The sequence below is a fragment of the Papio anubis genome, chromosome 12 (assembly GCF_008728515.1).
Source record: "Papio anubis isolate 15944 chromosome 12, Panubis1.0, whole genome shotgun sequence".
In the NCBI taxonomy this organism is placed as follows: Eukaryota; Metazoa; Chordata; class Mammalia; order Primates; family Cercopithecidae; genus Papio; species Papio anubis.
Window position 1 is genome coordinate 114,696,501 of NC_044987.1, and position 27,822 is coordinate 114,724,322.

The 27,822-nt window shown below is 48.5% G+C and overlaps 1 protein-coding gene across 5 annotated transcripts in view; it reads left to right on the plus strand.

The window, feature by feature from the left end:
* The window catches only part of POLA2 (DNA polymerase alpha 2, accessory subunit), a 38,926-nt gene extending 14,405 nt beyond the window's left edge, over positions 1 to 24,521 (plus strand). For 4 of the 5 annotated variants that reach the window (XM_031653681.1, XM_003909583.4, XM_021925568.2 and 1 more), the window contains 14 exons: positions 1,087 to 1,193; positions 4,802 to 4,995; positions 6,262 to 6,350; positions 7,725 to 7,880; positions 8,403 to 8,465; positions 9,529 to 9,571; positions 13,998 to 14,122; positions 15,304 to 15,342; positions 16,075 to 16,148; positions 21,049 to 21,157; positions 21,457 to 21,563; positions 22,452 to 22,511; positions 22,773 to 22,899; positions 24,027 to 24,521. In XM_031653681.1, coding sequence (XP_031509541.1) covers positions 1,087 to 1,193; positions 4,802 to 4,995; positions 6,262 to 6,350; positions 7,725 to 7,880; positions 8,403 to 8,465; positions 9,529 to 9,571; positions 13,998 to 14,122; positions 15,304 to 15,342; positions 16,075 to 16,148; positions 21,049 to 21,157; positions 21,457 to 21,563; positions 22,452 to 22,511; positions 22,773 to 22,899; positions 24,027 to 24,176 — 1,443 coding nt within the window. In that variant the 3' untranslated portion in view covers positions 24,177 to 24,521. The remainder of the gene's footprint in view (positions 1 to 1,086; positions 1,194 to 4,801; positions 4,996 to 6,261; positions 6,351 to 7,724; positions 7,881 to 8,402; positions 8,466 to 9,528; positions 9,572 to 13,997; positions 14,123 to 15,303; positions 15,343 to 16,074; positions 16,149 to 21,048; positions 21,158 to 21,456; positions 21,564 to 22,451; positions 22,512 to 22,772; positions 22,900 to 24,026) is intronic. The other variant, XM_021925569.2, reaches the window with a different exon arrangement.
* Positions 24,522 to 27,822: the final 3,301 nt, after the last annotated feature.

Consider the following 27,822-nt stretch of genomic DNA (forward strand, 5'->3'; position numbering starts at 1 on the left):
TTTGTAATCTTAATATGCAAATTATCAGCCACCATGCCTGGCTTTTTTTTTTCTCCTCAGATGTGAGGTCTCGCTGTTGCCCAGGCTGGTGTTGAACTCGTGGGCTCAGGTGATCCTCCCACCTTGACCTCCCAGAGTGCTGGGACTACAGGCATAAGCCACCACCCCTGGCCTAGAAAAATATTAAAATACTATTAAGGAGTATTCAAAACTGGTTATTATATCAGGATGGTAGAATAAGGGATTTTTTTTTAATCTATTTTCCATTGCAGCTGCCTAATGATGGTTTTGAATCTGTTCTCTGGCATTCTGTCCTTTAGTTGCTACCAGTTGACCACTTGGCAGTATAACTTCTTAAACTTGCAGCCAGGAGGAGCCCTAGGGCAAGGAAAGCTGCAGACTAGCTGGCTTTCTGGCTGCTATCCAGGCAAGGATTTTGTTTTCTCTATTACAGTTGATTATCCTAGACTTTAGGGAGCAATGAGTCTCTGGACTGTGGGTTTCAGCCTCCATTCTGGGCTTATCTTTGGATTCTTGTTGATGAGTCAAAGGAAAAAAAAAAAAAAAAGGAGTGACCATCAATGAGGTGTTTGCTGACTCTTCTAGTGTGAGCTCAACCTTGTTATCTGTTATATGCCGGGAGTCATTTCCTTTGAAAATGTGTGGTATACTTTACCAGAGTAAGTAGTAATGTCCCATTCCTTCTCAGGAAAATGTGTACACGTAGGTCAAAACTATGCATTGTAAAACTCAGATCTGTTTGAAAACAGAGAGGTGGGGACAGAAAGTAAACATACGAAGGATTTGACAGGACAGATTACCAGCCTGGTGGTCCTTTCTGGAAAATGTTTGCTTTCTCGTAATTGCCTTCAAAATAGGGACAGTATCCTGAATGTTGGTTACAGTTGTTGAAGATTTCTTTTTGAGATTATGCTTGGATGATGGGGCCTTAAGAAGAGAACCCACCCAGTCCTGTTTTGTGCCTTCGTTTGGACATGCTCTCCCTTTTCTTCCAAGGAACTATACACTTAATTAGTATTGGGTCTAGTAGGACTGAGATTTTGTTTTCCTTTTTATTTTCCCTAGGGTTCTCAGAAGCGAACTATCTCCACCCCAGAAACCCCCCTAACAAAAAGAAGTGTATCAACTCGTAGCCCCCATCAGCTCCTCTCACCATCAAGTTTCTCTCCAAGGTATGGATCATAATTCATTCAAGTGCCGTAAAGCTGGCTTCCCCTCCCCTTTCTCTGGCTATCTGAGGAAGGCTAACAGCAGAGTTATTTATTAACTGTAGGTGGGCATGTGCATCTGCAGTGAATTGGCTTGAAAGCCTATTGCTCTCTGCCTTCCTTGCTTTCCCTTTCTTTGTGGAAAATTACTGATTCTTACAGTAATTGAGGAAACTCACTTTCCACCCACTTTTCTAAGGCTCATTTCCTAGATCAGGAACTGATACCTTCTATTGAAAACAACCTGTCTATTCAGAAGTCTAAGAGTCTTAACAGGTCTTGTCAGTAGAGGCAAGTAGGTTTCCACCTGCTTCTGTTTGTGTTTTGTTGGGTTTCTTTTTCTTTCTTTTCATCTAAAGTTTTTTTGTTTTGTTTTGTTTTTAAAGAAAAGCACATATCTTTGTTCATAATGTTTCGTAACCTGTTTATTGTTTCAAACTCAGGTTACAACTAGTTTCTGAGAGTTTTCTTGTCACTGTGAATCTGCACTGACTTAATTGGTATTTTGTCCCTCTGCCACCACTGCACATAAATCCACAAAGATCATATGTAATTTTTTAAAATCCGTAAATGACACGTCTCATATTAGAGAATTCCATAGGCAAGTGCTCTGCTGAGTAGATGGGTTTTTAGGAGCTTCCACATCAAGATGAGGCTCAGGAGCAGTAGTATTAACCCTTTAGGGAAGCACCAACTGCCAGGAGTCATTACCTCTACTTTGGATCACTTCTAGATGAACCAGAGCTTAAGATTTTTCAACTCTGTCACTTTTTTTTTTTTTTTTTTTTTTGAGACAATCTCACTTTATCACCCAGGCTGGAGTGCAGTAGCACCATCTTGGCTCGCTGCAGCCTCTGCCTCCCCAGTTCAAGCGATTCTCCTGCCTCGGCTTCCCGAGTAGCTGGGTCTACAGGCGCCCGCCACCACACCTGGCTAATTTTTGTATTTTTAGTAGAGACGGGGTTTCTTTTTTTTTTTTGAGACGGAGTCTCGCCTTCTGTCGCTCTTCAGTTGGAGTGCAGTGGCGCACCGCTCACTGCAGCCTCGGCCCCGGGTTCACGCCATTCTCCTGCCTCAGCCTCCGAGTAGTTGGGACTACAGGCGCAACACAACCGGGCCTACATAATTTTTTGTATTTTTTAGTAGAGACGGGTTTCACCTGGTCTGATTCTCCTGACCTTGTGGATCCTCGCCTCGGCCTCCCAAAGTGCTGGGATTACAGGCGTGAGCCATCACTGCCAAGACGGGTTTTTCACCTGTTACTGGGCTGATCTTGCACCTAACCTCAGGTGATCTACCCGGGCCAGCTTCCCAAAGTGCTAGGGATGTCAAGCATGAGCCACCGCTACCTAGCCTTTTCTGTAGCTCTGTCACTTTAGAAAGCTGGTGATAGAAGCCTGCAGTCATTCAAGGTGAGTGGTTATTGGATTTTTTTTTTCTTTGTTTTTTTTTTTAAGATAGGCTTTCACTCTGTTACCCAGGCTAGAGTGCAGTGGCACAATCATACTCACTGGCCTTCCAGGCTCAGGTGATCCTCCCACCTCAGCCTAGCTGGGACTACAGGTGTATGCTACAGCCCAGCTAATTTTTTTTTTTTTTTTTTTTTTGAGACGGAGTCTCGCTGTGTCACCCAGGTTGGAGTGCAGTGGCTGATCTCGCTCACTGCAGCCTCGGGCCCCAGGTTCACGCCCCATTCTTCTGCCTCAGCCTCCCGAGTAGTTGACTACAGTCGCCTACCACCACGCTCCGGGCGTTTTTGTATTTTAGTAGAGACGGGGTTTCACCATATGTTAGCCAGGATGGTCTCGGGATTCTCCTGACCTCGGTGATCCACCTCACTGCCTCCCAAAGTGCTGGATTACAGGCTCAGCCACCAAGGCCTCGCCAGCCCAGCTAATTTTTGCAGAGATGAGGTTTTACCATGTTGCCTGCTGGTGTGTCGAATCCCTGGCCTCAAGCAGTCTGCCCCCACCTTAGCCTCCCAAAGTACTGGGATTACAGGCATGAGCCAGCGTGCCTGGCAGTATTGGGATTTTGAAGGACAGTTTTGTTTTTTGTTTTTTTGAGATGGAGTCTCTGTCAGCCAGGCTGGAGTGCAGTGGCGCACCCGCTCACTGCAAGCTCCTCGGCCCCGGTTCATGCCATTCTCCTGCCTCAGCCTACTGGAGTAGCTGGGACTCAGGCGCCCGCCACCGCGCCCGGCTAATTTTTTGTATTTTTAGTAGAGACGGGGTTTCACCGTGGTCTCGATCTCCTGACCTTGTGATCCGCCCGCCTCGGCCTCCCAAAGTGCTGGGATTACAGGCGTGAGCCACCGCGCCCGGCCTGAAGGACAGTTTTACTTTAGGGTGGTCTACTGCTGCTCTGGGGAGTTCTCAGACTTTTTGGAAGAAAGCTTTCTAGGCTTAACAAGAGCATCTTTGCAACCGAGTATGTAGGGATGGCTCTCATGGACATGCCAGCACCATTGCAGGAGTTATATTCTCCAAATGTCAGTACAATGCTCTGAAACCTGTAGATCTGTTTACAGCTGTCCTCATGTGAGCATCTTGCTGCATTAAAGGGCCTGCTGTAATGGATGGCTCATGGAGCTTCCCAGGGAAGAGCTTGGAGAAGTTGGCAAAATGCTGCCTAGTCATTTTTTAATGCACACTAATAAAGCTGACAGCAGAAACTGGTTTTGTAATGTATGAAAGTAACTTCTAAATTATTCAGGTAGAGGTGGCACTGGAGATTGAGATAATTAATTGAGCTCATTTTCTGTAGCCTCTCTGTGAAAAGAAAGAATGATGGCATTAATTGCGATGGTGCCCCACATAAAACTGGTTCCTGCAGAGTTTCAGTGCATTAAACAAAGCCTGTTTTAAATAGAGCTCTGTACGGCGTGTTTACAACCAGAGAATTAGAAGACTTCACTGTTATCTAAGCAGATCGGCAATATCCATGTGTTCTTAGAGGTGTAATTTACCAGTCAGGGAGTGGAAACGTGAGAACTTGGCAGTTGAGCCTAGAAAAATGGGAATGTTTGCATATCACCAGACTGTTAATTCATTACTTCTCCACCTCTATAGACACTGGGGAAAGTTGATTAATTTTAACTTCATTTTATTGTTGTTTCTACCTTGAACCATATTGTGAGTTTTTATATATGCTCAGCAAATTTTGGCTTATCCACAGTTGCAGGCTCAGATGATGTTCCAATAAATGCTAAAAAAATCATAAGAAGAGAAAAATGGAACTTAAAGTTTGCCTTTTAATCAATTCAGAATCTGGGGGTTTTTTTGCCTTGCTTAGTTTTAATGCCAAGAGAACGACAACCTTTTAAAATACGTTTCTGTCTCTAAACTTCTTTAAAAATGTTTGGTATTCCTCAGCCTGGTATTCCTCAACCCTTCATTCCTGAAATTCCTTAAAGGTCTGGGTATGTCCAACCCCGTTAAACTGATTCGATTTATAAACTATGAGGTCACCTTCCTTTTCTCTAGTCCCCATTTCCAAAGATAACCTCATGTTATTCCTCTCTCCCTTTAAATATGAACACAGTAATATTAATCCTTTTTGCTTCCAATTAGTGCTACTCCCTCCCAGAAATACAACTCAAGAAGTAACCGAGGAGAAGTGGTTACCTCCTTCGGCTCAGCACAGGGAGTATCTTGGTCTGGGAGAGGAGGAGCTGGAAACATCAGCCTGAAGGTCTTGGGGTGTCCAGAGGTACTAACAGGGAGCTACAAATCCATGTTTCAGAAGCTCCCAGACATTCGAGAAGGTGATTGTTTTTCCCTTTGAAATTCTGGTGGATATAAAACCACCTGGAAGGGTCTAGAGTAACAAAGCTTCAGCTATGCTGGTAGAACAAGTTCCAAGGTTGCCTTTGAATATATGAGTTGGTAATGTCTTCATGGAATCCCTAGTAGTGGAGGGACACTGGCAATACTATCAGTGATTGCCCCAAGTTACTTCACTTGGCTAAAAAGCACATAACCATTCCCAGCAGCAAAAACTCGAACGATGTAGAGGAATTCAACTTAAAGATATTCATGGCTCCTTCCTTAGAAGCCTTCTTCGGCCGGGCGCGGTGGCTTAAGCCTGTAATCCCAGCACTTTGGGAGGCTGAGACGGGCGGATCACGAGGTCAGGAGATCGAGACCATCCTGGCTAACACGGTGAAACCCTGTCTCTACTAAAAAATACAAAAAACTAGCCGGGCGAGGTGGCGGGCGCCTGTAGTCCCAGCTACTCGGGAGGCTGAGGCAGGAGAACGGCGTAAACCCGGGAGGCGGAGCTTGCAGTGAGCTGAGATCCAGCCACTGCACCCAGCCTGGGTGACAGAGCAAGACTCCGTCTCAAAAAAAAAAAAAAGAAGCCTTCTTCAGGTTGGCCTTGACTTGCCTAAAACCTCAATGAGGACTTGAGTAAAGGGCAGACTTGGGGATGGGGTGGGGTTCATGCCGATTCCCTGGAATTGTGCTGTGGGGTCTCCTGTGGCCAGATGGAAGGCCAGGTTCAGCAACCAAATATCGGAAAATTGGCAAGGGTTTTAGAAGGTTTAAACTGGCCAGATGTCCAGGCACCCTTCCTGCTTCTATAAAATGACTGACTTTAAGCCGGGTGCGGTGGCTCAAGCCTGTAATCCCAGCACTTTGGGAGGCCGAGACGGGTGGATCACGAGGTCAGGAGATCGAGACCATCCTGGCTAACACGGTGAAATCCCGTTTCTACTAAAAAATACAAAAAAACTAGCCAGGCGAGGTGGCGGGCACCTGTAGTCCCAGCTACTTGGGAGGCTGAGGCAGGAGAATGGCGTGAACCCAGGAGGCAGAGCTTGCAGTGAGCTGAGATCAGGCCACTGCACTCCAGCCCGGGTGACAGAGCGAGACTCCGTCTCAAAAAAAAAAAAAAATTAAAAAAAAATTAAAAAAATAAAAATAAAAAAAATGACTGACTTTAATATTTTACAATGTGCTGTATTTTCTCTTCTTGGCAAATGAAATGTCTTAACATAATATTTTTTTTTCCACTTCTGGGATTGCAGTTCTGACATGTAAGATAGAAGAACTCGGCAGCGAACTCAAGGAACATTATAAGATTGAAGCTTTCACTCCTTTGCTAGCCCCAGCACAGGTAAGAGTTGTTCTAATAGTTCTCACTAATTAATATGACATTTTTTAATCGATGACCAAGAGGCATCCTTCTTGCTTCCTTTTTCACTTCTTGTCTGTGTTCTAGTTTGAACATCTATCTTGGTTGAATTTGGGAAAATAGGCCCTTCTGAAGAAAGATTTGTAAGTGCTGTCTGGTTTTGTGGCCAGAGAGTGATTTTTTTCCCACTTGGATTAGAGTCTTGCACATAAGCAGAGACTGAAGGCCTTGTTTCCCTTGGTGGTGAGTCAGGTAGCTCCCTGGGGATTTCCCACAAGTAGAAGCATTCACATATCGAGATAAAAGGACAGCAGTGAGGGTGGGGTTTTCAGAATCTTGTTCTCTGGACAATGACTCACAGTCTCTCCCCTTGTTTGGTCTCTTGTTATAGACAAACTGCTGCCAATACTATCTTTATATCATAGTTTAATCTGGTGTATATACCAGTACTTTCTCTCTAGAATGTTTTCTAATCTAAGAGGAAATATATTCTAGAAGTTTCTTTAAAGTACCTTTGTCAATGTTTACATTCAAAGAATGACCAGTTGGGGAAGTGATGCAGAACTGTGTCATAGAAGGAAGTATTGGAGGACTTGGAAGGAAATAATTGAGGGAAGGCAGGGAAGCACAATCACTGGGAAAGATGAGACTTCCTCTCTTTTCTCCCAAGAGTGGGAACAGAACAGAGGAAGCCATAGGGACAGAGATTTTAGCTCAATTAATAAAGAACTTCCTGTTAGGAGGTTGTACGGTATGTGGCTAAGGATATGGCTCTAGAGCCAAATTTCTGGTCTCAAACCCAAGCTTCACCCACAGTTTGACCTTGAGTAAATTATCTAACTTCTCTGTTGCTTGTTTTCCTCATCTATAAAATGGGTACAATAATATCCACCTGATGGTTGTTGCAAGGATTAAATGAGTTAATATATACAAAATGCCTAAGAATACATTTTGGAATAGTGCATGGTATTTAGTAAGCTCAAGAAATGTTATCTATTATTAAGTAGTTATAGCTGTCCAAAGATGCAGTGTGCTGCCCTGGGATGGTGAGGACCAGGTGGGGTGGGCATCCAGGGGCAAGTTCCCCTACACTAGAGATGCTCACACTTAGGCAGCCTCCTTGGAGGGCTCAAGTGCTGGGTTGGTGGGTGGATGCCCTTCTGAAGATGCCCTTTCAGAGTTCTTCTATCCTGAGAGTCAGTGATGATGCTGTAGTCACCTCAGGGTCAAAGCAATGCCCTGCCAAAAAATGTATTTGTTGTTTGCAGTTTGTTTTGCTATTCATCCTATTGACTTCAGATTTTAAGCTCCTGCTCCAAAGACTGTCATTCTTATGCTGTGACCTTCCTTTGGTAGGAGCCTGTCACTCTGCTGGGCCAGATTGGCTGTGATAGCAACGGGAAACTGAACAACAAGTCAGTGATTCTCGAGGGAGACCGGGAACATTCCTCGGGTGCTCAAATCCCAGTGGATTTATCTGAGCTTAAGGAATATTCTCTGTTTCCCGGACAGGTGAGATTGGAGGAGTTCCACCAGGATGCAGGTGCACTCTTTACTCCTGAAGAGTACGTGCTGTGCCATGTGCAGCTGCTCCTTAGTTCCTGTCTCTGCTGCCATGGGGTGTGGGTGGAGCACATGCCCCAGAGCAGACACCACTGTTGGGATTTCCATTTCCCCCATGCTCTGACTGAGGCTTTGGGACCCAACTGCCCAGCCTCAAATCCTAACTCCCCACTCCACGAGGTGCATACCTGTGGGCAAGGTACTTAACCATCTAAACCACAGTGTCTTCACTCACAACATGGAAATAATAATTCTTACCTCATAGGATTGTTGTGAAAATTAGGTCACGTATGTAGAGCATAATTATTATTACTAATGCAATGCCCTTAATTTGTTTTCTGCAAAAATGCCCTAAGTTTATGATTACAGATTAAAAGTAGTTGGACAATGCTTTTAACTGCCTCAAAATAATGTATTCCAGACCTCGTTGATCTCCACTGCTTAGCAATCCTGTTTGTTTTTGTCTTTCAGGTTGTAATTATGGAAGGAATCAACACCACTGGTAGGAAACTTGTTGCCACCAAACTCTATGAGGTACACAGCGTACCCCCACTTGCCTCTTGGTTTGCTTCAGGCAAAGTGTGTCTGGAAGCTGTCTGTTCTAGAAACTGGTCCTTTTAAGGAGCCCATTTATTTGTTAGTCAGTTCTCCATCTGTAAGTGGAAATCTACCCCTGGGCCAGGGGTCAGCAAACTCTTTCTGTAAAGGGCCAGACAGTAATTCTTTTAGACTTTGTAGCTACATGGTCTCTGTCACAATGACTCAACTCTGCCTTTGTCTACAAAAGCAGCCACAGAGAACTCTTAAACAGATGACTGTGGCTGTGTTCCAATAAAACTTTATTTAAATAGTGGGCTAGAGCCAGATTTGGCCTAGAGGCCATAAGCTTACCTATCCCTGCTCTAGGCAACAATCCTCCAGAGATTTTCATAGAATGCCAGGAAAAGTAGCAAGACACTCTCCCATTCTTGCCTAGAAGTACACTGATACTTTAGGTACCTGTTTTGCTCCCACTTGTCGCTGGGTGTTTTATGACAATTGAGTAGTGACCTCCCATTACCTGGGTTTCTTCGCCCTCTGAGCAGTATAGAAAAATGGCGGGTCCTGGCCGGGCGCGGTAACTCACGCCTGTAATCCCAGCACTTTGGGAGGCCAAGGCGGGCAGATCACAAGGTCAGGAATTCGAGACCATCCTGGCTAACACAATGAAACCCCGTCTCTACTAAAAATATAAAAAATTAGCCAGGCGTGGCGGCGTGTGCCTGTAGTCCCAGCTACTCGGGAGGCTGAGGCAGGAGAATGGCATGAACCCGGGAGGCAGAGCTTACAGTGAGCCGAAATGGCGCCACTGCACTCCAGCCTGGGTGACAGAGCGAGACTCCATCTCAAAAAAAAAGAAAAGGAAAGAAAGAAAAGAAAAATGGCAGGTCCTATCAGATCCAAGGAGCAAGACAGAGGCACATCCTTCCCCTGCCCTCGCTCCTCCCCACTGTCCTCCCATCACACCTGCACCACCCCCCAACCCGGTGCCCTCCCCTTTCCTTACCAAGGTGATGCCTGGCGCAAGACCTTACTTGAGCTTTTCACCTGTTTTTAGGGTGTGCCACTTCCATTTTATCAGCCCACTGAAGAGGATGGAGGTGAGTTTCAGTTCAAATATTGTTTTTGCAAACAGTGAGGGTGGTAGACATGAGTCCAGGAGTGCAGTTTCCCGAGCCCAAGAAAGCTGCAGAAGCTGCTGAAGAGCAATGTGACCAAGCGGTGAGGGTACCACCATCAGTGAGTTCGTAGGTTTTTTGTCACAAGACCCCTGATCTGAGCCCAGTGAGCATTGGTCGTGCTGTCACCTGAGTTCTGCCTACATGAAGCATGTTGTTTAAAGACTAATGTCTAACAGGTATTTTTGAAGGTTGCCTTGGAAAGGAAAAAGATGTACAATTTCAAGAAGAATTTCTTTACATGCAGTGTGGGCCAGATGCAGTGGCTCACACCTGTATTCCCAACACTTTGGGGGGCCAAGGTGGGAGGATCACCTGAGGCCAGGAGTTGGAGACTAGCCTGGGCAATATACGGAGACCCTGTCTCTACTAAAAATTATAAAATTTAGCTGGGCTGGTGGTCCGTGCCTGTAGTCCTAGCTAATCAGAGGCTGAAACAGGAGAATTGCCTAAGCCCAGGAGTTCAAGGTTGCAGTGAGCTATGGTAACACCACTGCACTCCAGCCTGGGTGACAGCAAGACTGGCTCTGAAAAAATTAAAATTGGTCACGCCGGTGGTCAAGCCTGTAATCCCAGCACTTGGGAGGCCGAGGCGGTGGATCACTCCAGGTCAGGAGATCGAGACCATCCTGGCTAACATGGTGAAACCCCGTCTCTACTAAAAATACAAAAACTAGCCGGGCGCGGGTGGCTTGCAGTCCCAGCTACCGGAGGCTGAGGCAGGAGAATGGCTGGAACCTGGGAGGCGGAGCTTGTGAGTCGAGATCAAGGCCACTGCACTCCAGCCTGTGACACAGCTGGTGACCTCGGGCCTCAAAAAAATTAAAATTAATTAATTTTTGGAAAATGTAATGTGGCATCCTGGATTGAATCCTTGAAAAGAAAGGGAACATCAGTGGAACAACTAGCAACGTCTGAGTAAAGCCAGGAATTTACTTTTTTATTTTTCTGGCTCTAACACTCAACCTCGAAAATCCAGGAATCTGGTTAACAGTGATATACCAGCATTAATGCCTTAATTTTGACAAATGTTCATGGTTACCTAACATGTTAAGATTGGGGGCCCTCTGGTGAAAGACACACAGGAACTCTGTACTATCTTTGTAACTTTTCTACAATTCTAAATTTGTTCTAAAGTGAAAACTTAAAAATAATTTCTTTTTTTTCTTTTTTTCTTTTTTTTTTTTTTTTGAAATGGAGTCTCGCTCTGTCCCCCAGGCTGGAGTGCAGTGGCAAGATCTCGGCTCACTGCAAGCTCTGCCTCCTGGGTTCAAGCGATTCTCCTGCCTTAGCCTCCCAAGTAGCTGGGATTACAGGTATGTGCCACCACGCGTGGCTAATTTTGCATTTTTAGTAGAGATAGGGTTTCTCCATGTTGGTCAGGCTGGTCTCAAACTCCCAAACTCAGGTGATCTGCCCGCCTTGGCCTCCCAAAGTGCTGGGATTACAGGCATGAGTTACCACACCCAACTCTCAAGGCATGTTTGTAAGCACAGTGGAGCACTGTTCAGGATTAGCAACCAGATCACTGACACTAGCATGTTGTCAACACCCCATGCATGTAACAGTGGCCAGAGCCATTCTTGGAGATGACCTAGAATCAGGAGTGAAATTTAGGACTCTGTTATATTGCACATTTTATCAGAAAATACAAGTTTGGCCAGGCGTGGTGGCTCACGCTGGGGCAGGAGGATTGCTTGACCACAGGAGTTTGAGACCAGCCTGGGCAACATGGTAGAACCTCGTGTCTACAAAAAGTACAAAAAATTAGGCCGGGCGCGGTGGTTCACGCCTGTAATCTCACCACTTTGGGAGGCCGACGTGGGCGGATGACAAGGTCAGGAGACAGAGACCATTCTGGCCAACAAGCTGAAACCCCATCTCTACTAAAAATACAAAAATTAGCTGGGCGTGGCAGCGTGTGCCTATAATCCCAGCTAGTCAGGAGGCTGAGACAGGAGAATCACTTGAACCTGGGAGGTAGAGGTCACAGTGAGTGGAGATCGCCACTGAACTCCAGCCTGGCGACAGAGCTAGACTCTGTCTCAAAAAAAAAAAAAAAAAATCAGCTGGGTGTGGGCATGGTGGCATGTGCCTATAGTCCCAGCAACTCGGAAGGCTAAGGTGGGAGGATCACTCTCCTGAGTCCAGGAGGTCAAGGCTGCCTTGAGCCATGATCATACCACCACTGCACTCCAGCCTAGGAGTCAGAGTGAGACCCTATCTCAAAAAAGAAAAAAAAGAAAATACAAATTTATAGGGGCAAGGGTGGCATGCTGGTATTAGGTCAACTTCAGGTAATGAAATCAACCTGGCTGAGATACCAGGAGCCTGAGCTGTGTACCAGGGAAGCCTTTGGAAACAGTTTAACAGGTTGTTAATGAACTTTTGTATAAGGAATTAAATGAGGCACTCATGGAGATACAGAATAAGACATGGCCCTCGCCCTCCAGAGACTCACTGCTTACACTGGGGCTCACATCTCCTGTAGGCTTCTCAGAGCCAAACTTAACTTTGTCCCTACCCCACCACCACATGAAACCTACTCTTCCCCTCGAATGCTCTGTCAGTTCATGGTATTACTACTATGATAGACTCAATTATAGCCCCAGGAATCCCTGGAACCTGTGAACATTTTACCTTTTGTCATAAAGGAGACTTTGCCCGTGTGATTAAGTTAAGGCTGTTGAGATGGGGGATTAGCCTGGATTATCCAGGTGGGCCCACTGTAATCACAAGGATCCTTATAAGAGGAATGGCAAGAGAATCAGAGTCAGAGCTTGGAAATGTTAGGCTGCTGTGATTTGAGGAAGCCAAAAGAAAAATTTTATTTCAAAATAGAAATCTTAGGCTTCTGGCTTTGCCACTGAAGGTGGGGCCATGAACCAAGGAATGCAGGTGGCCTCTGGAAGCTGGGAAAGGCAAGGAAATGGATTCTTCTCTAAAACCTCCAGACAGGAGGAACTCAGCCCTGCCCACACCTTCAGTTTAGGATTTTTGACCTCTGGAACTGTAATATAATAAATTCGTAGGCTTTTTTTGAGACAGAGTCTCACTGGAGTGCAGTGGGCATGAGCTGTGATCACAGCTCACTGCAGCCTCAACCTCCCGGGCTCAAGCAATCCTCCCACTTTGGCCTCCCAAGTAGCTAGGACTGTAGGCTCAGGAGGTACGCACCACCCTGTCCAGCTAATTTTTGTATTTTTTGTGGAAACAGGGTTTCACCATGTTGCCCAGGTTGGTCTCAACCTCCTGAGCTGAAGGTATCCTCCCGCCTTAGCCTCTCAAAGTGCTGAAATTACAGGTGTTGAGCCGCCACACCCGGCCAAATTCATGTTGTCTTAAGGCACTAAGTTTGTGAAAACTTTTTATAGCAACAATAGGAAACTAACACAACAGCACGTTAAGAAGCCTGGGATCTTTGGATTTTGTTGTTGTGAGCCACAGAAACTGACTCAGACTAACAAGAAAGCAGGAATTTATTAGGGGAGATCCAGGTAGCTCACAGACTGGACAAGTGGCTAGAAACCCAGGCTTGGAACCAGGATGAGAGCCCAGGAACTCTAGCATCCAGGTAGCAGGAATTCCCCAGCTGTCTTATCTGGGCACCTCGGCTGGAATAGGTTAGCTGTAATCTTTTTTCTCTCCTTGGATTGTTCACCTCAAGATTGCACACCCTGGGAGGAGAGTGTGAATGGCCTAAACTGGGTCATGTGCCTGCCCTTGGCTAGAGGAAGACAGAGCACCCGATTTACAGGCCCATGTAGACTGCCTTGTGGAGAGGAGGGCTGATTCTCCAAAAGGAAAGCAGCTGCTGTTAGGAAAAGGACAAAGCGTGATGGGTGGCCCCTGTACCCCGTCACCCGGGAGTCTCCCGTTCCAGTCTCCCGTTCCCCAGCCTGTCTTTCTAGGCTTTTCAGTACCCCATATTCTCCAGCCACACTGGACCACCAGACGTTTCCTAACACTGAGCACACTCAGGTCTCAGTGCTGTCCTGTACCCTGCCTTGCCCTTGATTCCCCAAAATTCTCAAACGTGTTAGCAAATTCCACCTTGGTAAATTCTTTACTGACTGCCACTTTCCTCAAATCTTTCATGTGCACTGCTTGTAAAATTTCTAGTGCGTGTTCTAGGTATTTGTGTTCCTGCCTGTCTCTCTGTCTCTACCACCTAGTGGTGTGTTCTTAGAGGGTGGACATGAGGTCTTCCTTACCTTGGGTCCCCAGAGTTGCACACATAAAGGACTCATTGAGTTGAATCCTGTGGCATTTCCCCTAATTGTCCTTTCTCCTCCCACCATTCTAATACTAGTCCTCTTCTAATCAAGACCTACAACCTCTGTCTTAGACTTTGAGCAAAGCATGGTCCTGGTTGCCTGTGGGCCATACACCACGTCTGACAGCATCACGTATGACCCCCTGCTCGACCTGATTGCTGTCATCAACCATGACCGGCCAGATGTCTGCATCCTGGTAAGAGGCACCAGCGCGAAAGCTGAGGAGTCAGCCTTGGAAAATGACTTTAATGCAGTTCTAAATTTTTAGGAAGCATGTCAGTCCTTCCTTTTGGAAAATATCTTTTCATTCTTAATCTACGTCTTTGGAGAGGTATACATGATCTATGGGCCTTTGCTAGTTTTAAAAGCCCAACTTTGGCTGGGCGCAGTGGCTCACGCCTGTAATCCTAACACTTTGGGAGGCCGAGGTGTGTGGATCACTTGAGAGCAGGAGTTCTAAGCCAGCCTGGCCAACATGGTGAAACCCCGTCTCTACTAAAAATACAAAAAAAAAATTAGCTGGGTGTGGTGACAGGCACCTGTAATCCCAGCTACTTGGGAGGCTGAGGCAGGAGAATTGCTTGATCCTGGGAGGCAGAGGTTACAGTGAGCTGAGATTGCACCATTGCCCTCCAGCCTGAGCAACAGAGTGAGACTCCATCTCAAAAAATAAAAGGTCAACTTTTTTTTCCCACCCTTTGTTGATTGTACAGTATTCTTACCTCTTTCTCATTACTCCAACTTCTGAACTAATCTCTTTTTAAAGCTCAAAATACTACTATTAGTATGGTGATCAATTTCCCTTGCTAGGTTTAGAAAGTCAGAAAAAAGTTTTTTTTTTGAGACAGAGTCTCACTCTCACCTAGGCTGGAGTGTGGTGGCGCGATCTTGGCTCACTGCAGCCTCCACCTCCTGGGCTCAAGTGATCCTCCCCATCCTCCCTATCTCAATCTTCCGAATAGCTTGGACTACAGGCACATGCCACCATGCCCAACTAATTTTTGTATTTTTTTGTAAAGAGAGGGTTTCACCATATTGCCCAGACTGGCCTTGAACTCCTGGGCTCAGGCAATCTGCCCACCTCGGCCTCCCAAAGTGCTAGGATTACAGGCGTAAGCCCAGTGTTATAGTGGGCATTAGTAATGGTTATGGGGCCCTGGGAGCCTCCCTCCATCCGGGGCACACGTGCTTCTGCCTGTGAAATTGCCTTGGCACCCCTGCCAGCCCATCTGCTAGCTGTCCCCAGGCTCTCCAGGCAGCCTTGGAGGGACAGATGGGCCCTCGACAGAGGACTTCCAGAAGAGGTGATCTGAAGTCGTTCACAGACACAGGTGATTCTGATTTGTTCTTTTGGTGTCTTTGTTTCTCCCCTCGCAGTTTGGCCCCTTCCTGGATGCTAAGCATGAGCAGGTGGAGGTGAGTGGGCTGGGGTGGGAAGGGGTCCTGGGTACTTGCGTTCAGTCAGGCTCTCGCTTTTCTTTTCACTTTTTAATGTTTATCCCACTTTATCGCACATCTATAACAAACACATTAATTCCTGTGGCTAATCAGAAATCATTTTAGCAGGGCACTTTATTAATAAAGATCTGGAATCCGAGAGCTTCCTTTCACCAGAATACAAGGCTGTCTGGAAGCTGGGGGAGGGACATGTAAATATATCAGTCCTAATGTTCCTTTGTTTGTGATGCCTGGTGCTAAGGCACAAGAGCACTAGCACAAATGCAGGTGTCTGGCAGTCACAGGCTGCTCTGTGAAAGAACCTATCCTGGCCAATACCCCGAGCTTATAACTCATCTTGCTGTCCTTTGCATAAAACACAAATGGTCCTTCCTGGGACATCTCCATGGCTGAGGTCTGGGACCTCTGATCCTTTGTCTCACAATACTTTACCTTCCACGGAAAATATTTCAAAGCACTCTTTCTTCCTTGTAGTCTCTCCCACACTGCATTCAAGAGAGTTAATTCCCACATCTCCCCTCCTGCCTTCAACTAGACTTAGCTCCTTAAGAAAAATACCCCATCTTTCTCATCTTTGCGTCTCCTTCAGCTCCCAGCCCAACAGCTGACATCTATGGGTCACCTAACAATGTTAAGTGAGTAAACACCAAACATCTGCTGTCTAAATTTATCTCCTTTCCTTTCTTGCAGAACTGTCTACTGACAAGTCCGTTTGAAGACATTTTCAAGCAGTGTCTACGTACAATTATTGAAGGCACAAGAAGGTCAGATTTCTTTTTTTTCTTTTTTTTTTTTTTTTCTGAGACGGAGTCTCGCTCTGTCGCCCAGGCTGGAGTGCAGTGGCCGGATCTCAGCTCACTGCAAGCTCCGCCTCCCGGGTTCCCGCCATTCTTCTGCCTCAGCCTCCCAAGTAGCTGGGACTACAGGCGCCCACAACCGCGCCCGGCTAATTTTTTGTATTTTTAGTAGAGACGAGGTTTCACTGTGGTCTCGATCTCCTGACCTTGTGATCCGCCCGCCTCGGCCTCCCAAAGTGCTGGGATTACAGGCGTGAGCCACCGCGCCCGGCCAAGAAGGTCAGATTTCAAAATACTGGACAGAACCTTAAGCTTCCTAGGTTTCTCCAGAGCTTCTCATTAAGAAACTGAAACCGGCCGGGCGCGGTGGCTCAAGCCTGTAATCCCAGCACTTTGGGAGGCCGAGATGGGCGGATCACGCAGGTCAGGAGATCACATCATCCTGGTTGACACGTGAACCCCATCTCAATAAAAAAATACAAAAAAACTTAGCCGGGCGAGGTGGCGGCGCCTGTAGTCCCAGCTACCGGCGCTGAGGCAGGAGATCGGCTGAACCCAGAGGTGGAGCTTGCAGTGAGCTGGAGATCCGCCACTGCACTCCAGCCTGGGCGACAGAGCGAGACCCCGGCCTCAAAAAAAAAAAAAAAAAAGAAACTGAAACCATTTAAAAGTCATGGCAGCGCCAGGCTTAGTGGATCCACATCTGTAATCCCAGCACTTTGGGAGGCCGAGGCGGGCGCATCACCTGAGGTCAGGAGTTTGAGACCAGCCTGGCCAACATGGTAAAACCCTATCTGTACTAAAAATACAAAATTTGCCAGGCATGGTGGTGGGCACCTGTAATCCCAGCTACTGGGGAGGCTGAGGCAAGAGAATCACTTGAACCCGGGAGGCAGAGGTTACAGTGAGCCAAGATTGTGCCGTTACACTCCAGCCTAGGCAAAAAGAGCAAAACTCCATCTCAAAAAAAAAAAAAAAAATGCTGGGCCTGGTGGCTCACGTACTCTGGAAGGCCAAGGCGGGTGGATCACCTGAGGTCAGGAGTTCAAGACCAGCCTGACCAACATGGTGAAACCCCATCTCTACTAAAAATACAAAATGAGCTGGGCGTGGTGGCACATTCCTGTAATCCCAACTACTGGGAAGGCTGAGGCAGGCGAATCACTTGAACCCAGGAGGCAGAGGTTGCCGTGAGCCGAGATCGTACCACTGCACTCCAGCCTGGGCAACAAAAACAAAACTCGTTTTCCAAAAAAAAAAAAAAAATCATGGCAGTTCCTATTCTTTTCTTCCTTTTGCACTACTGAGATCAGCTAGAACCCTTGACCTTCAAGTGCAAGTTAAGAGGCATCTCTGTAAAACACAAAGATAAACATACTTGAAGGGACAAGGCTGCATCGGCTTTCACTGTTTGGTTGCTCTTTCTCTTCTATACTTAGTTCCTTTTCTCCCTTTCGTATAAACTAATATTCCACGGGAATCTTCCCAGGATGGTTTTGAGAAGTGTTTGATGACTTACGCAGTGAAATCCTGTGAGACCCCACACATCTCGTTGTGTAAGTGATTGTTTTGGGTGAGCCCAATTTCCTCCCAAGTCAGTGCTTCCCCAGGGTGCGTGGGATGCCGCCAGTGGCTACAGCTGGTGGTGATAGACACTCTCGGTGAGGGTGGGGCCTTGAATCCTTGCCACAGACCAAACAGAAGGAACTGTGAGAGGTCACAGCAGAGATGAGAGAGCTGTGCAGTTCTCATTTGAGAGGAAAGTCACTGTTCCAGGAAGAGGCTAAAGCCAGGAGTGGAAAGTTATTCAGAAATCTGACATCCTCCATTCCTGTCATTCCTGTCCCTTTCCCCCAGTGCCAGTGTTTGAAAGAAGCTGGTATAGGTGGTAGATCTCCTCACGAGATCTGCATGCCTGTAGCTGAGCTAATAAAATAGAAATGTTCCTGAGGCTAAGTGTTTAAAGACGAGTCTGTCACAAAGGTGGTTTTTAAAATAAGGTGTCTAACCTTCCGCCTTTTAGCCATGAGAACTGATCCCAGAGTCAATAAGTTGTAACACTACCTTCTTGTACCGGCAGTGTGGGCCAGGATGGTAGATGGCACAGCTGGAATAAAGAACATCCCCCAACTCCCAGAATCAGAGACGTGGGTTGTGCCAGTGACAGCCATGGCTGGTTCTGCCCTTTCCTCCCTCCCTCCCTCAAATGAAGGTGATGCAGGTGCCTTCCCTCTTCCCCAGATTTGCTGTGATCTTGGTCAAGTTCATCAGGCCTGGAGAGTGGTTAGAACTCCTCAGGAGATAGGCCCCAAAACACAGGAGCAGGGCTGTGTTCTCCTTTTGTCAGCCCTTGGGGACAGGCAGGGACTGTGTCGTAGTCCAGGGACTGGCTGGGTGCTTTCAGTTTGAGGTTGGGTTCTGTTTTTGGTTCCTTACCCCATGTGGTATTGTCAGCAGTGATAGAAATAAAGCACAGATAAGGCATTGTTATACTGGGGATGAGAACCCAGCACCACCAGGCACTTTCATCTGTGGCCAGTGTGTGCCACGAGGCAGGGGGAGCTGCCCCACCCTTCTAGAAACAGTATATAAACAGTTCTTGGGCAGAGAATTTCTTTGTATTTCTGAGAGGTCAGAAATGCAGAGCATTAAGCTGAGTCATCATGTAAAAGCCAGAGCCAGGCTAAGCGCAGGGGCTCACGCCTGTAATCCCAGCACTTTGGGAGACTGAGGCAGACAGATCACGTGAGGTCAGGAGTTCGAGACCAACCTGGCCAATATGGCAAAACCCCAACTCTACTAAAAATACAAAAATTAGCCAGGCGTGGCGGTGGGTGCTTGTAGTCTCAGCTACTCGGGAGGCTGAGGCAGAATTGCTTGAACCCAGGAAGTGGAGGTTGCAGTGAGCCGAGATTGCACCACTGCACTCCAGCCTGGGTGACAGAGCAAGACTCCATCTCAAAAAAAAAAGAAAAAAAAAAAAGCCAGTGAGAAAGCACCTCAGAGGAAGCAAGCAGAGCCCGCGGTTCTCATCCTGTTTGCGGGAGTAGCTGGCGGACCCTCCCCCTGCGACGTATGAGGTTGTGCAATGCTGAGCATAGTTGGGATTTTTTTCTGATCCCTCCTTCTATAGCCAGTTTCTAACCATGAGCAGGAAGGCTATTTCTTCCTTAACTATTGCTCTTCCAAAGCCTGCTGAAACAGGGCAGTTGTGTCCCTTGAGAGCAGCCAGCTGCACCTCAGTTCATTGTGTTCATCACAGATGTCAAGCCCTTGAGATGTGGAGCACAGATTGTCCCATTCAAGTTACCCTGTGGCTTGTTTACCAGACCCTGGCACCCAAATGGTGGACTGGATCATCCTAGTGAGCTTTTCAGTGTCAAAGGGACAATAATGAATATGTAAACACCTTTGGTCTCAGGATTCTGATTTTCTGTTGTAGAAGTCTCAGTTCGCACTCTGAGAGGACACCACAGTGATAAGGGTGACAGCTGTCACCAGCACCTTTATCACATGTCAAAGTGTACGTATGCCTGAGAAGTCCACACATTTTAAGCAGGAGACGGAGATGGAAGTGAGAGCTATTGGTGGATTTTAAACATGCCCGCAAAGTAACACTTTATGCCTATTTGATTTATAAATGGCCCCTCTGCCAAGGTCAGCAAAGGGAACCAAGGAAACGGGACTTTCTTTCTCTTTTGTATGGCTGGGAAAAATAAATAGTTGGCCCCCAGAGTTACAACTTTCTTCTTCACTTGCATGTTGTAACCCTAGAGATTCTCCTGCTCCATCAAAGGAAACATCTGCTGTCATCTGTGCTTTTACTGTTGCTGTTAAATATTTCTTTCATTTTTGCAAGATAGCCTGCTGAGAAATAGAAACTCAGGGCATTACTTCCATGTGTGAGAGGGGAGGGATGTGATGGCTCAGGGAGAGGCCGCTTGGGCTTTTCCGCCTCCCGCTGGAAATGTCTGTCTTGATTGTCCAGTAATTATGGCCCAGTGTTCAGTCAGTCAGAGGGTTTCAGCTGGATCTTCTAAATACGTAGGCAGGCCAGGCATGGTGGCTGACGCGTGTAATCCCAATGCTTTGGGAGGCCAAGGTGGGTGGATCACTTGAGGCCAGGAGTTCGAGACCAGCTTGGCCAACCCTGTCTCCTCTAAAAATACAAAATTAGCTGGGTGTGGTGGTGTGCACCTGTAGTTCCAGCTACTCGAGAGGCTGAGATACAGGTATCACTTGAACCCAGGAAATGTAGGTTGCAGTGAGCCCACATCATGCCACTGCAGTCTGGCCTGGGTGACAGAGTGAGGCTCTGTCTCAAAAAGAAAACAAAAAAACGGCAGTCTCAGGGTCTTTTTGGTATACTGCCTTCTCCCTAGGAAAGATGCCCCAGCTCCGTGCACTCTGCCAAGGTGTGGCAGGGACACTGTTTAATGCCTGCAAGCTACACTTGCTTAGAAGGTGTAATGAGTCCAAGCTGTGGTTTAAACTCTGGCTCTGAGGCTGTGATTTTTTATTCGCATCCTTATCTTTCTAGATTTTCTAGATCTCCATTTCTTTGCCCCTTTTTCTGCCAAACAATAGTCTCCATCCTCTTGGGAGAAAGCCACACAGAGCAACAAGAAAGTGTCCCAGGCAATCGGAGCCTGTCCAGATGGATGGGTGTGAAGTAGAACAAATTGTCCTTCACTCCCAGTGTCCCATGGGAAACAGCGTCTCTGTTCATAATAGAGTGCAATTCTGAGCTGCCTGCCTGGAAGCGGGCTCTGCCTCCAGCCCTGAGGCATCCTGCCTGTTGCGCAGCTGTTCTAACTCAACCGCACTCACTTTTCTCCCTCTTCTGTTTGTTCTTTTGCCATACTAGCTCCGGCTCCCACCTTGTCTTTGTCCCATCGTTGAGAGATGTGCACCATGAGCCTGTGTACCCCCAGCCACCTTTCAGCTACTCCGATCTGTCTCGAGAGGACAAAAAGGTAGCAGTACCCACTCCTTGACCAGCAGGCAGCCAGAATCCAGCATGCCTCCGCCACTGGCTCTGGCCCTGGCCCTGAAGGGGAGGGTGGAGAGGCCTCTTTAGAGCATGCGTACAGCCTGAATCTTAAACTCTTTTTTTTTTTTTTTTTAAACAAGCAAATGTGTCTATAAGTTTGATGTATGTTGGTTTGGTCCCCTTTTCCGTGGTCTCCCCAGCCCTCAGACAACCCCCACTTTCATGGGAAGATGTTTCTAGCTTTGGCGTACAAATATTTGTTCCAATCTGTTCTCATTTTAGCAAGTACAGTTTGTGTCCGAGCCCTGCAGCCTGTCCATAAATGGAGTGATCTTTGGCCTGACGTCTACGGATCTGCTGTTCCACCTGGGGGCCGAGGAGATCAGTAGGTAAGAAGTATGTTCCAGGCCCCAAGCAAGATGACTGGCTTTCTGGTCCCAGCCCTTTCTGCAGCCAAGAAAATCAAGGGGCTGCTTGACAGTCTTGACCAGAGAGTCCTGAAAGCAACAAGCTGTGCCCGACCCTCTGGCCATCTGAGTTTCTCTGTACCCAAGGGGAGGGGTTGGTTGGATGCATTAGTTTCTGTTACCACCTCTCTAAACTGCATTTGAGACCCCAAAGAACCACGTCCATTCTGTCTTTGCACTTAAAGGCATCGAAATTCATCTACATTTTCTTTTCTGCTCCTGTTTTTTTCATTTCCCAAATTTGTGACCTGAAAACAAATGTGGACATCCTGTTTGTGGAGGATAAACTGGGAATTTTCTCTGAAGGGCTTTCTTCATTACTAGTACAACATCCAGCTCTGCAGATAATCAGGCCCTGCCAAATTTGTTGAGTTGATGTTGGGCAGCTCCGTTCTGCCGTCATCCTTGATGGGAAGGGGCGTGTGAAGCGACTCTCGTGTGAAGCAAGACGGGTGTGGCTCCTTGGCTGAGGTTTGAGATCGAGTCAGCCTGGCTACACGCCCGCCTCACAATGGTGCCAACTTTGCATCCTCTTGCACAGCACGGTGCTGGCTAATGGCCCTCCTTGATCTTGATTACGAGGGATTCCTGTGCTTTCCCTTCTCAACCCGGTGTCCTATGTCCCTCCTCATGTGGGGACAGACCAAGCTCCTTGTGGGTGGGTCTTTAAACTTCCCCAGATGCATCCTCCTCTTGTCACTGGGCCTTGGCCATTTTGCTTCTCTCTGGTTTATTAAATTCTCCGGTCCTCCCTGAAGAGAAAGGGCTGAAAAACAGGGTTCTGTGTTCGTGCTTTCTTTTCTTTCCCAGTTCTTCTGGAACTTCAGACAGATTCAGCCGAATACTCAAGCACATCCTGACCCAGAGAAGGTGAGCTTGCCGCTGGGACCCCTGACTGTGGAGAGAGTGCCTTGGGGTCATGAAGCTATGACAAGCATGACTATAAGAACCTTCACCAGGCTACCAGCAGGGAACTTTACCCTGTGATGACAAGCCTGCATTCTGCCCCCACACACAGAGAAAAAGTCGGTCTGCAGACACCAGCAGCACGGAAGCCAGTACCTAGGGGGACTCTGTCTGAGAAGGGGGCCCCCCAGTCTGTTACTGCTGACCATTTCTCTGTCTCTGTAGCTACTACCCGCTCTACCCACCCCAAGAAGACATGGCCATTGACTATGAGACGTTCTATGTCTACGCACAGCTGCCTGTCACCCCAGATGTCCTTATCATCCCGTCAGAGCTGAGGTACTTCGTGAAGGTAGGTTTGAACTCTGCTTTTTCCCAGAAACACCAGAACCCAGTCTTTGACTTTCCCTTCTGGACCACCTGGCACTCACCCCTCGCAGGTCTGCTGAGGGGGATGGGGCCTCTAGCACCCTGCCCTGCGGCCTTGTTTCTGTGGGGAGGTGGTGGGACCAGAAAACAAACAACTCTGTCAGTAAAATGCTTGAGTAAACAGTGTCCCCTCCTCCCTCCCCAAGAGAACAGGAGCCCAGGTGACTAGGAAGGCCCTTAACTGAGGGCTTTTACCAGGCCACATCAAGGTGACCTGGGGAAGATTTCAGGGTACACTTGCCTGTCCTGGGCCTCCCAAATTCTGATACGACCTCCAAGTGGGCTCAGCTGGGAATACCTTGAAGAAGCTATCAGGTCATTCTGATCTCTGCCACCCTTCACCCTGCCTGCCTTGGAGTTAGGTCCGTTACAGGGAATCTGCCCAGACCAGTCCCACTCTTGCCAAACAAGAGCTAGTTCAACCTCAAGGGGTTAAAAAAGGAAAGAAAAAGTTTTTCACATGAGAAAGCAGTAAACAGCTAGATCAGGTTTGTCTCCAAGTTTGGGGGCTGATTATCATTCTGCCAAGTCACCTCATTCTTCTGTTTGAAATACTTAAAAGGAATTCAAAGCTTTCTAGTAACAAGTTAACATATGTGACGGAGGCTGGGTGCAGTGGTTGACAATTGTAATCCCAGCACTTTGGGAGGCCAAAGTGGATGGATCACCTGAGGTCAGGAGTCTGAGACCAGCCTGGCCAACATGGTAAAACCCCATCTCTACTACAAATACAAAAATTAGCCAGGCATGGTGGCGGCGCCTGTAATCCCAGCTACCTGGGAGGCTGAGGCAGGAGAATCGCTGGAACCCAGGAGGTGGAGGCTGCAGTGAGCTGAGATCTTGCCACTGCACTCCAGCCTGGGCAACAGAGCGAGACTCTGTCTCAAAAAAAAAAAAAAAAGATTGAAAATGTGTCTGGTTGTTTGTCTGCCTTCATTTCCATTTTGTAAAACCCTCTTTGGGGTCCAGCCATCTGATGTCACTTCTTTTTCACATTGGTTCCCAGTTAGTTAAGGCCTCCAAACCTGTCTCCCCTTCTCTCCTCCCCAGGATGTCCTCGGCTGTGTCTGTGTGAACCCCGGGCGCCTTACCAAAGGGCAGGTGGGAGGCACCTTCGCCCGACTCTACCTCAGGAGGCCAGCGGTGGACGGAGTGGAGAGGCAGAGTCCGTGTGTTGCCGTGCAGGTCGTCAGGATCTGAGGCTTCTGTCCTCTGCTGTGTGGGCCCTTAAAGTCTTAGCCAAGAGCCAAGACGTAGCCCTGTGACAAGGTGAACAGTTGGGTAGGAAAGGAGAGAGGAGCCAGCCAGGGAGGGGCAGCTGCAGGGACCAGGCCCAGCAGGGAGGGCTCGTGCAGCCGGGCCTGCCTGTGAGTGGAGCCTCTCCTGGAAGGAGGCTGTTGCCTCTCAGTCCATGCTCCAGGTACAGAAGTAAGCCAGCTGTGGATCCCGCCCACTCAGAAAAGGCGAGAAGGCTTTGTGATTTTCTGCATGAATCAAACGCAGAAACAACTTTTGGAGAAATTAAATTCTGAGTGTGACTTCTGAGTTTGACCTTTCTTCTATTTTCTTTATCCTGGTAGTAGACAGAGAATGTTGCCTATTTGACCTATGACCAGAGAAGGCAGAGTGTCGGTCACACTGGGTTTCTGTCCAGCCCTAGTCTTGTCCAGTGGGTAACTCTCAGCCCCACCCCTCATCCCCCAAAGGCCCCAGCGACCTCTATGCTGCAGAGGTGCACTGGGCGGGCCCTAGAGCTGGGCTGCAGAGCAAGCAGCTGGCCACATGCCTGGGCCTCCCTGCGCGGTTCCTCACATGCATGCTGTGGTCCCAGCCTGACCTCTCCATCTGGAGGGGGTGGCCTCGCCGGGCTGTTCCAAAGCTGGAGTCCTGGTGGCAGCTGCTTTGCCAAGTCACGCAGTGGCCAGGGCTTGCCTGCAGCCCAGAACACTCAGACAGGGTCAGGCCTTCCAAGGTTCACAGCACGTCCCATGCCCCTATGTCCTGGCATCTGGGGAAAAGCTGTCACTGGCCAGACGTGGAGTGGCTTCCTGCCCTAAGCTGGCAGGCTGTCCTGCCTCACATGCCAGAGCCAAGACCAGCAAACCCCAGCTGTCAGGGCAAGGAAGTGGGCAAGGGGGCAGCGAGCTGCTGGTGTCTGTGCCTTGACTCAGAGATAAATAGGTGACCTGACAGTGGCCAGCTTTTGCCTCTCACCTTTCTGACAGTGAAATGGAGTTGAGCTCCAGATCTGACCAGCGTACGGTAAAAGGTCTCCCTTTAAACACAAGGAGCAGCTGTTTTATTTCATTGGTTTATAGGCGCCTCCTCTGAGGCCAAGAATTAGAAACTCATCCCGGCGTGGGGAGCAGATTTTTCCCTCCTCCCCCAGCTCCTCCACACGCGAAGCAGCCAGCCATATTCCATGGGGGCACCATGACTTGTCAGCCTCTGGATGTGGAATTTTGGGAGCCCAGGCAACGGTTGCCTGGATACCAGTAGTGTGACTGTTGGAAATGATCTGGGAGGGCTGGGAGGGCCGGAGCAGGCGTTTAAGAGTCAGACAAAAAGAAAGCAGGATGCGAACCCCAGAGCAGACAGGTCTGGCAGGCGTGCCTCTGCCACCAGACAGTTCCTTTTTGCTCTTATCAGGAAGGTGCCAAGTGACTGCTGGCTGACCGTCCCTGGACCCCACTTCAGCTGTGTCACCAGTTTCCCCAGGCATCTGTTGTCCCAGACGATCTCAAGCAGGCTCTGGGGGCGTGTCAGTGATGGAGGGTGGAGAGTGCCCAGGAGGTCAGGCCCATCTGCCTTACAGCCGCCTTTGGTGGCCTCCCCCTGATCTGGTCATGGTCCCTGCCCTTGAGACACCAACTAGATGGCCTTGAAGAAACAGTCCTGAGCTCTTACCAGGATTTGCCTCCCATGCCCATGCCCCCACCTTGCCCTGCCTCTGTCCTGGCAGAAGGAGCCACCCTCCCTTGCCCACCTGGTGGCTTCCCTTTAGGGTTCCAGTCTCTGAGAGGGAGAGCTGCCAAGGGAACAGAAGCCACTCCTAGTTGCTGTGCCTGGGAACCTAAGTGGATGCCAAGAATGAAGCGAGGGAATTAGGACCTCGAGGGGCACCCAAGGGTGGGGGCCGGCAGGGCCATGGCGCAGATCTTCCATCCAGCTCTACCTTCAGCAGCCACTGGAGCTTGGGGTTTCCTTTCCTTTGACCTCAGGGCACCCGGCCCAGCTCAACCTGGCCCTGCAGCTTCCCTACTGCTGGGAGTGGCCATCTGGGCTGACTTCTGACTCCACCCACCCCACCCGACGGAGCTGGCTGGAGTGCAGTGGCGTGACCTTGGCTCACTGCAACCTCCGCCTCCCAGGTTCAAGCTATTCTCCTGCCTCTACCTCCCAAGTAGCTGAGATTACAGGCGCCTGCCACCATGCCCAGCTAATTTTTGTATTTTCAGTAGAGATGGAGTTTCGCCATGTTGGCCAGTCTGGTCTCAAACTCCTGACCTCAAGTGATCCACCCGCCTCACCATCCTAGAGTGCTGGGATTGCAGGCATGAGCTACTGTGCCCAGCCATAAACATCATCATTTTAAAGTGTACGATTCAGTGGTTTTTAGTATGTTCACAGTGTTGTGTAGACCTCGCCACTATCTAATTCCAGAGTATTTTCATCACCCCAAAGGAAACCCTGCACCCATTAGCAGTCAAATTCCATCCCCTGGCAATCATTAATCTAATTTCTTTGCTGTAGGTTTGCCTATTTGGGGCATTTTGTATAAATAGAATCATACAATACATCCTCTTTTTGTTTTTGAGACGGAGTTCCGCTCTTGTCACCCAGGCTGGAGTGCAGTAGCGCAATCTCGGCTCACTGCAACCTCCGCCTCCCGGGTTCAATCGATTATCCTGCCTCAGCCTCCTGAGTAGCTGGGATTGCAGGTGCCTGCCACCACACCTGGCTGATTTTTATATTTTTAGTAGAGACAGGGTTTTGCCATATTGGCCAGACTGGTCTCAAACTCCTGACCTCAGGGTTCAGCCTCCTGAGTAGCTGAGATTACAGGTGTGTCTCGAGCTCCTGGCCTCAGGTGAGCCACCTGCCTCAGCCTCCCAAAGTGTTGGGATTACAGGCAGGAGACACTGTGCCTGGCCCATGCCCTTTTCTGTCAGGTTTTGTTTGTTTTTGAGACAGTCTCGCCCTGTCACTCAGGCTGGAGTGCAGTGGCATGATCTCTGCTCACTGCAACCTCCACCTCCCGGGTTCAAACGGTTCTCCTGCCTCAGCCTCCCGTGTGGCTGGGACTACAGGCGCCCGCCACCATGCCAACTGATTTTTGTGTTTTTCGTAGAGACAGGGTTTCACCATGTTGCCCAGGCTGGTCTCGAACCGCTGACCTCAAGTGATCCACCCACCTTGGCTTCCCAGAGTGTTGGGATTGCAGGCATGAGCCACCGCGCCCAGCCTGTCAGGTTTGTTTCACTTAGCATGATGTTTTCAAGGTTCGTCCCTGCAGCAGCACGTATCAGTCCGCCATTGTTTTCTGTGGCCGAGACCCCGCCGTGTGGCTGTCCGTCCGCCGTTGTCTCCTGTGGCCGAGACCCCGCCGTGTGGCTGTCCGTCCGCCGTTGTCTCCTGTGGCCGAGACCCCGCCGTGTGGCTGTCAGTCCGCCGTTGTTTTCTGTGGCCAAGACCCCGCTGTGTGGCTGTACGGTATTGGTATTTTGTTGATCAGTGCATCCACTGTCGGGTTTTCCCACTTGTTGACTATTATGAATAGTGGAGGCTTGGGTACAAGCTTTGTGTGAACACCTGTTTTCAGTTATCTTGGGTATGTTCCTAGGAA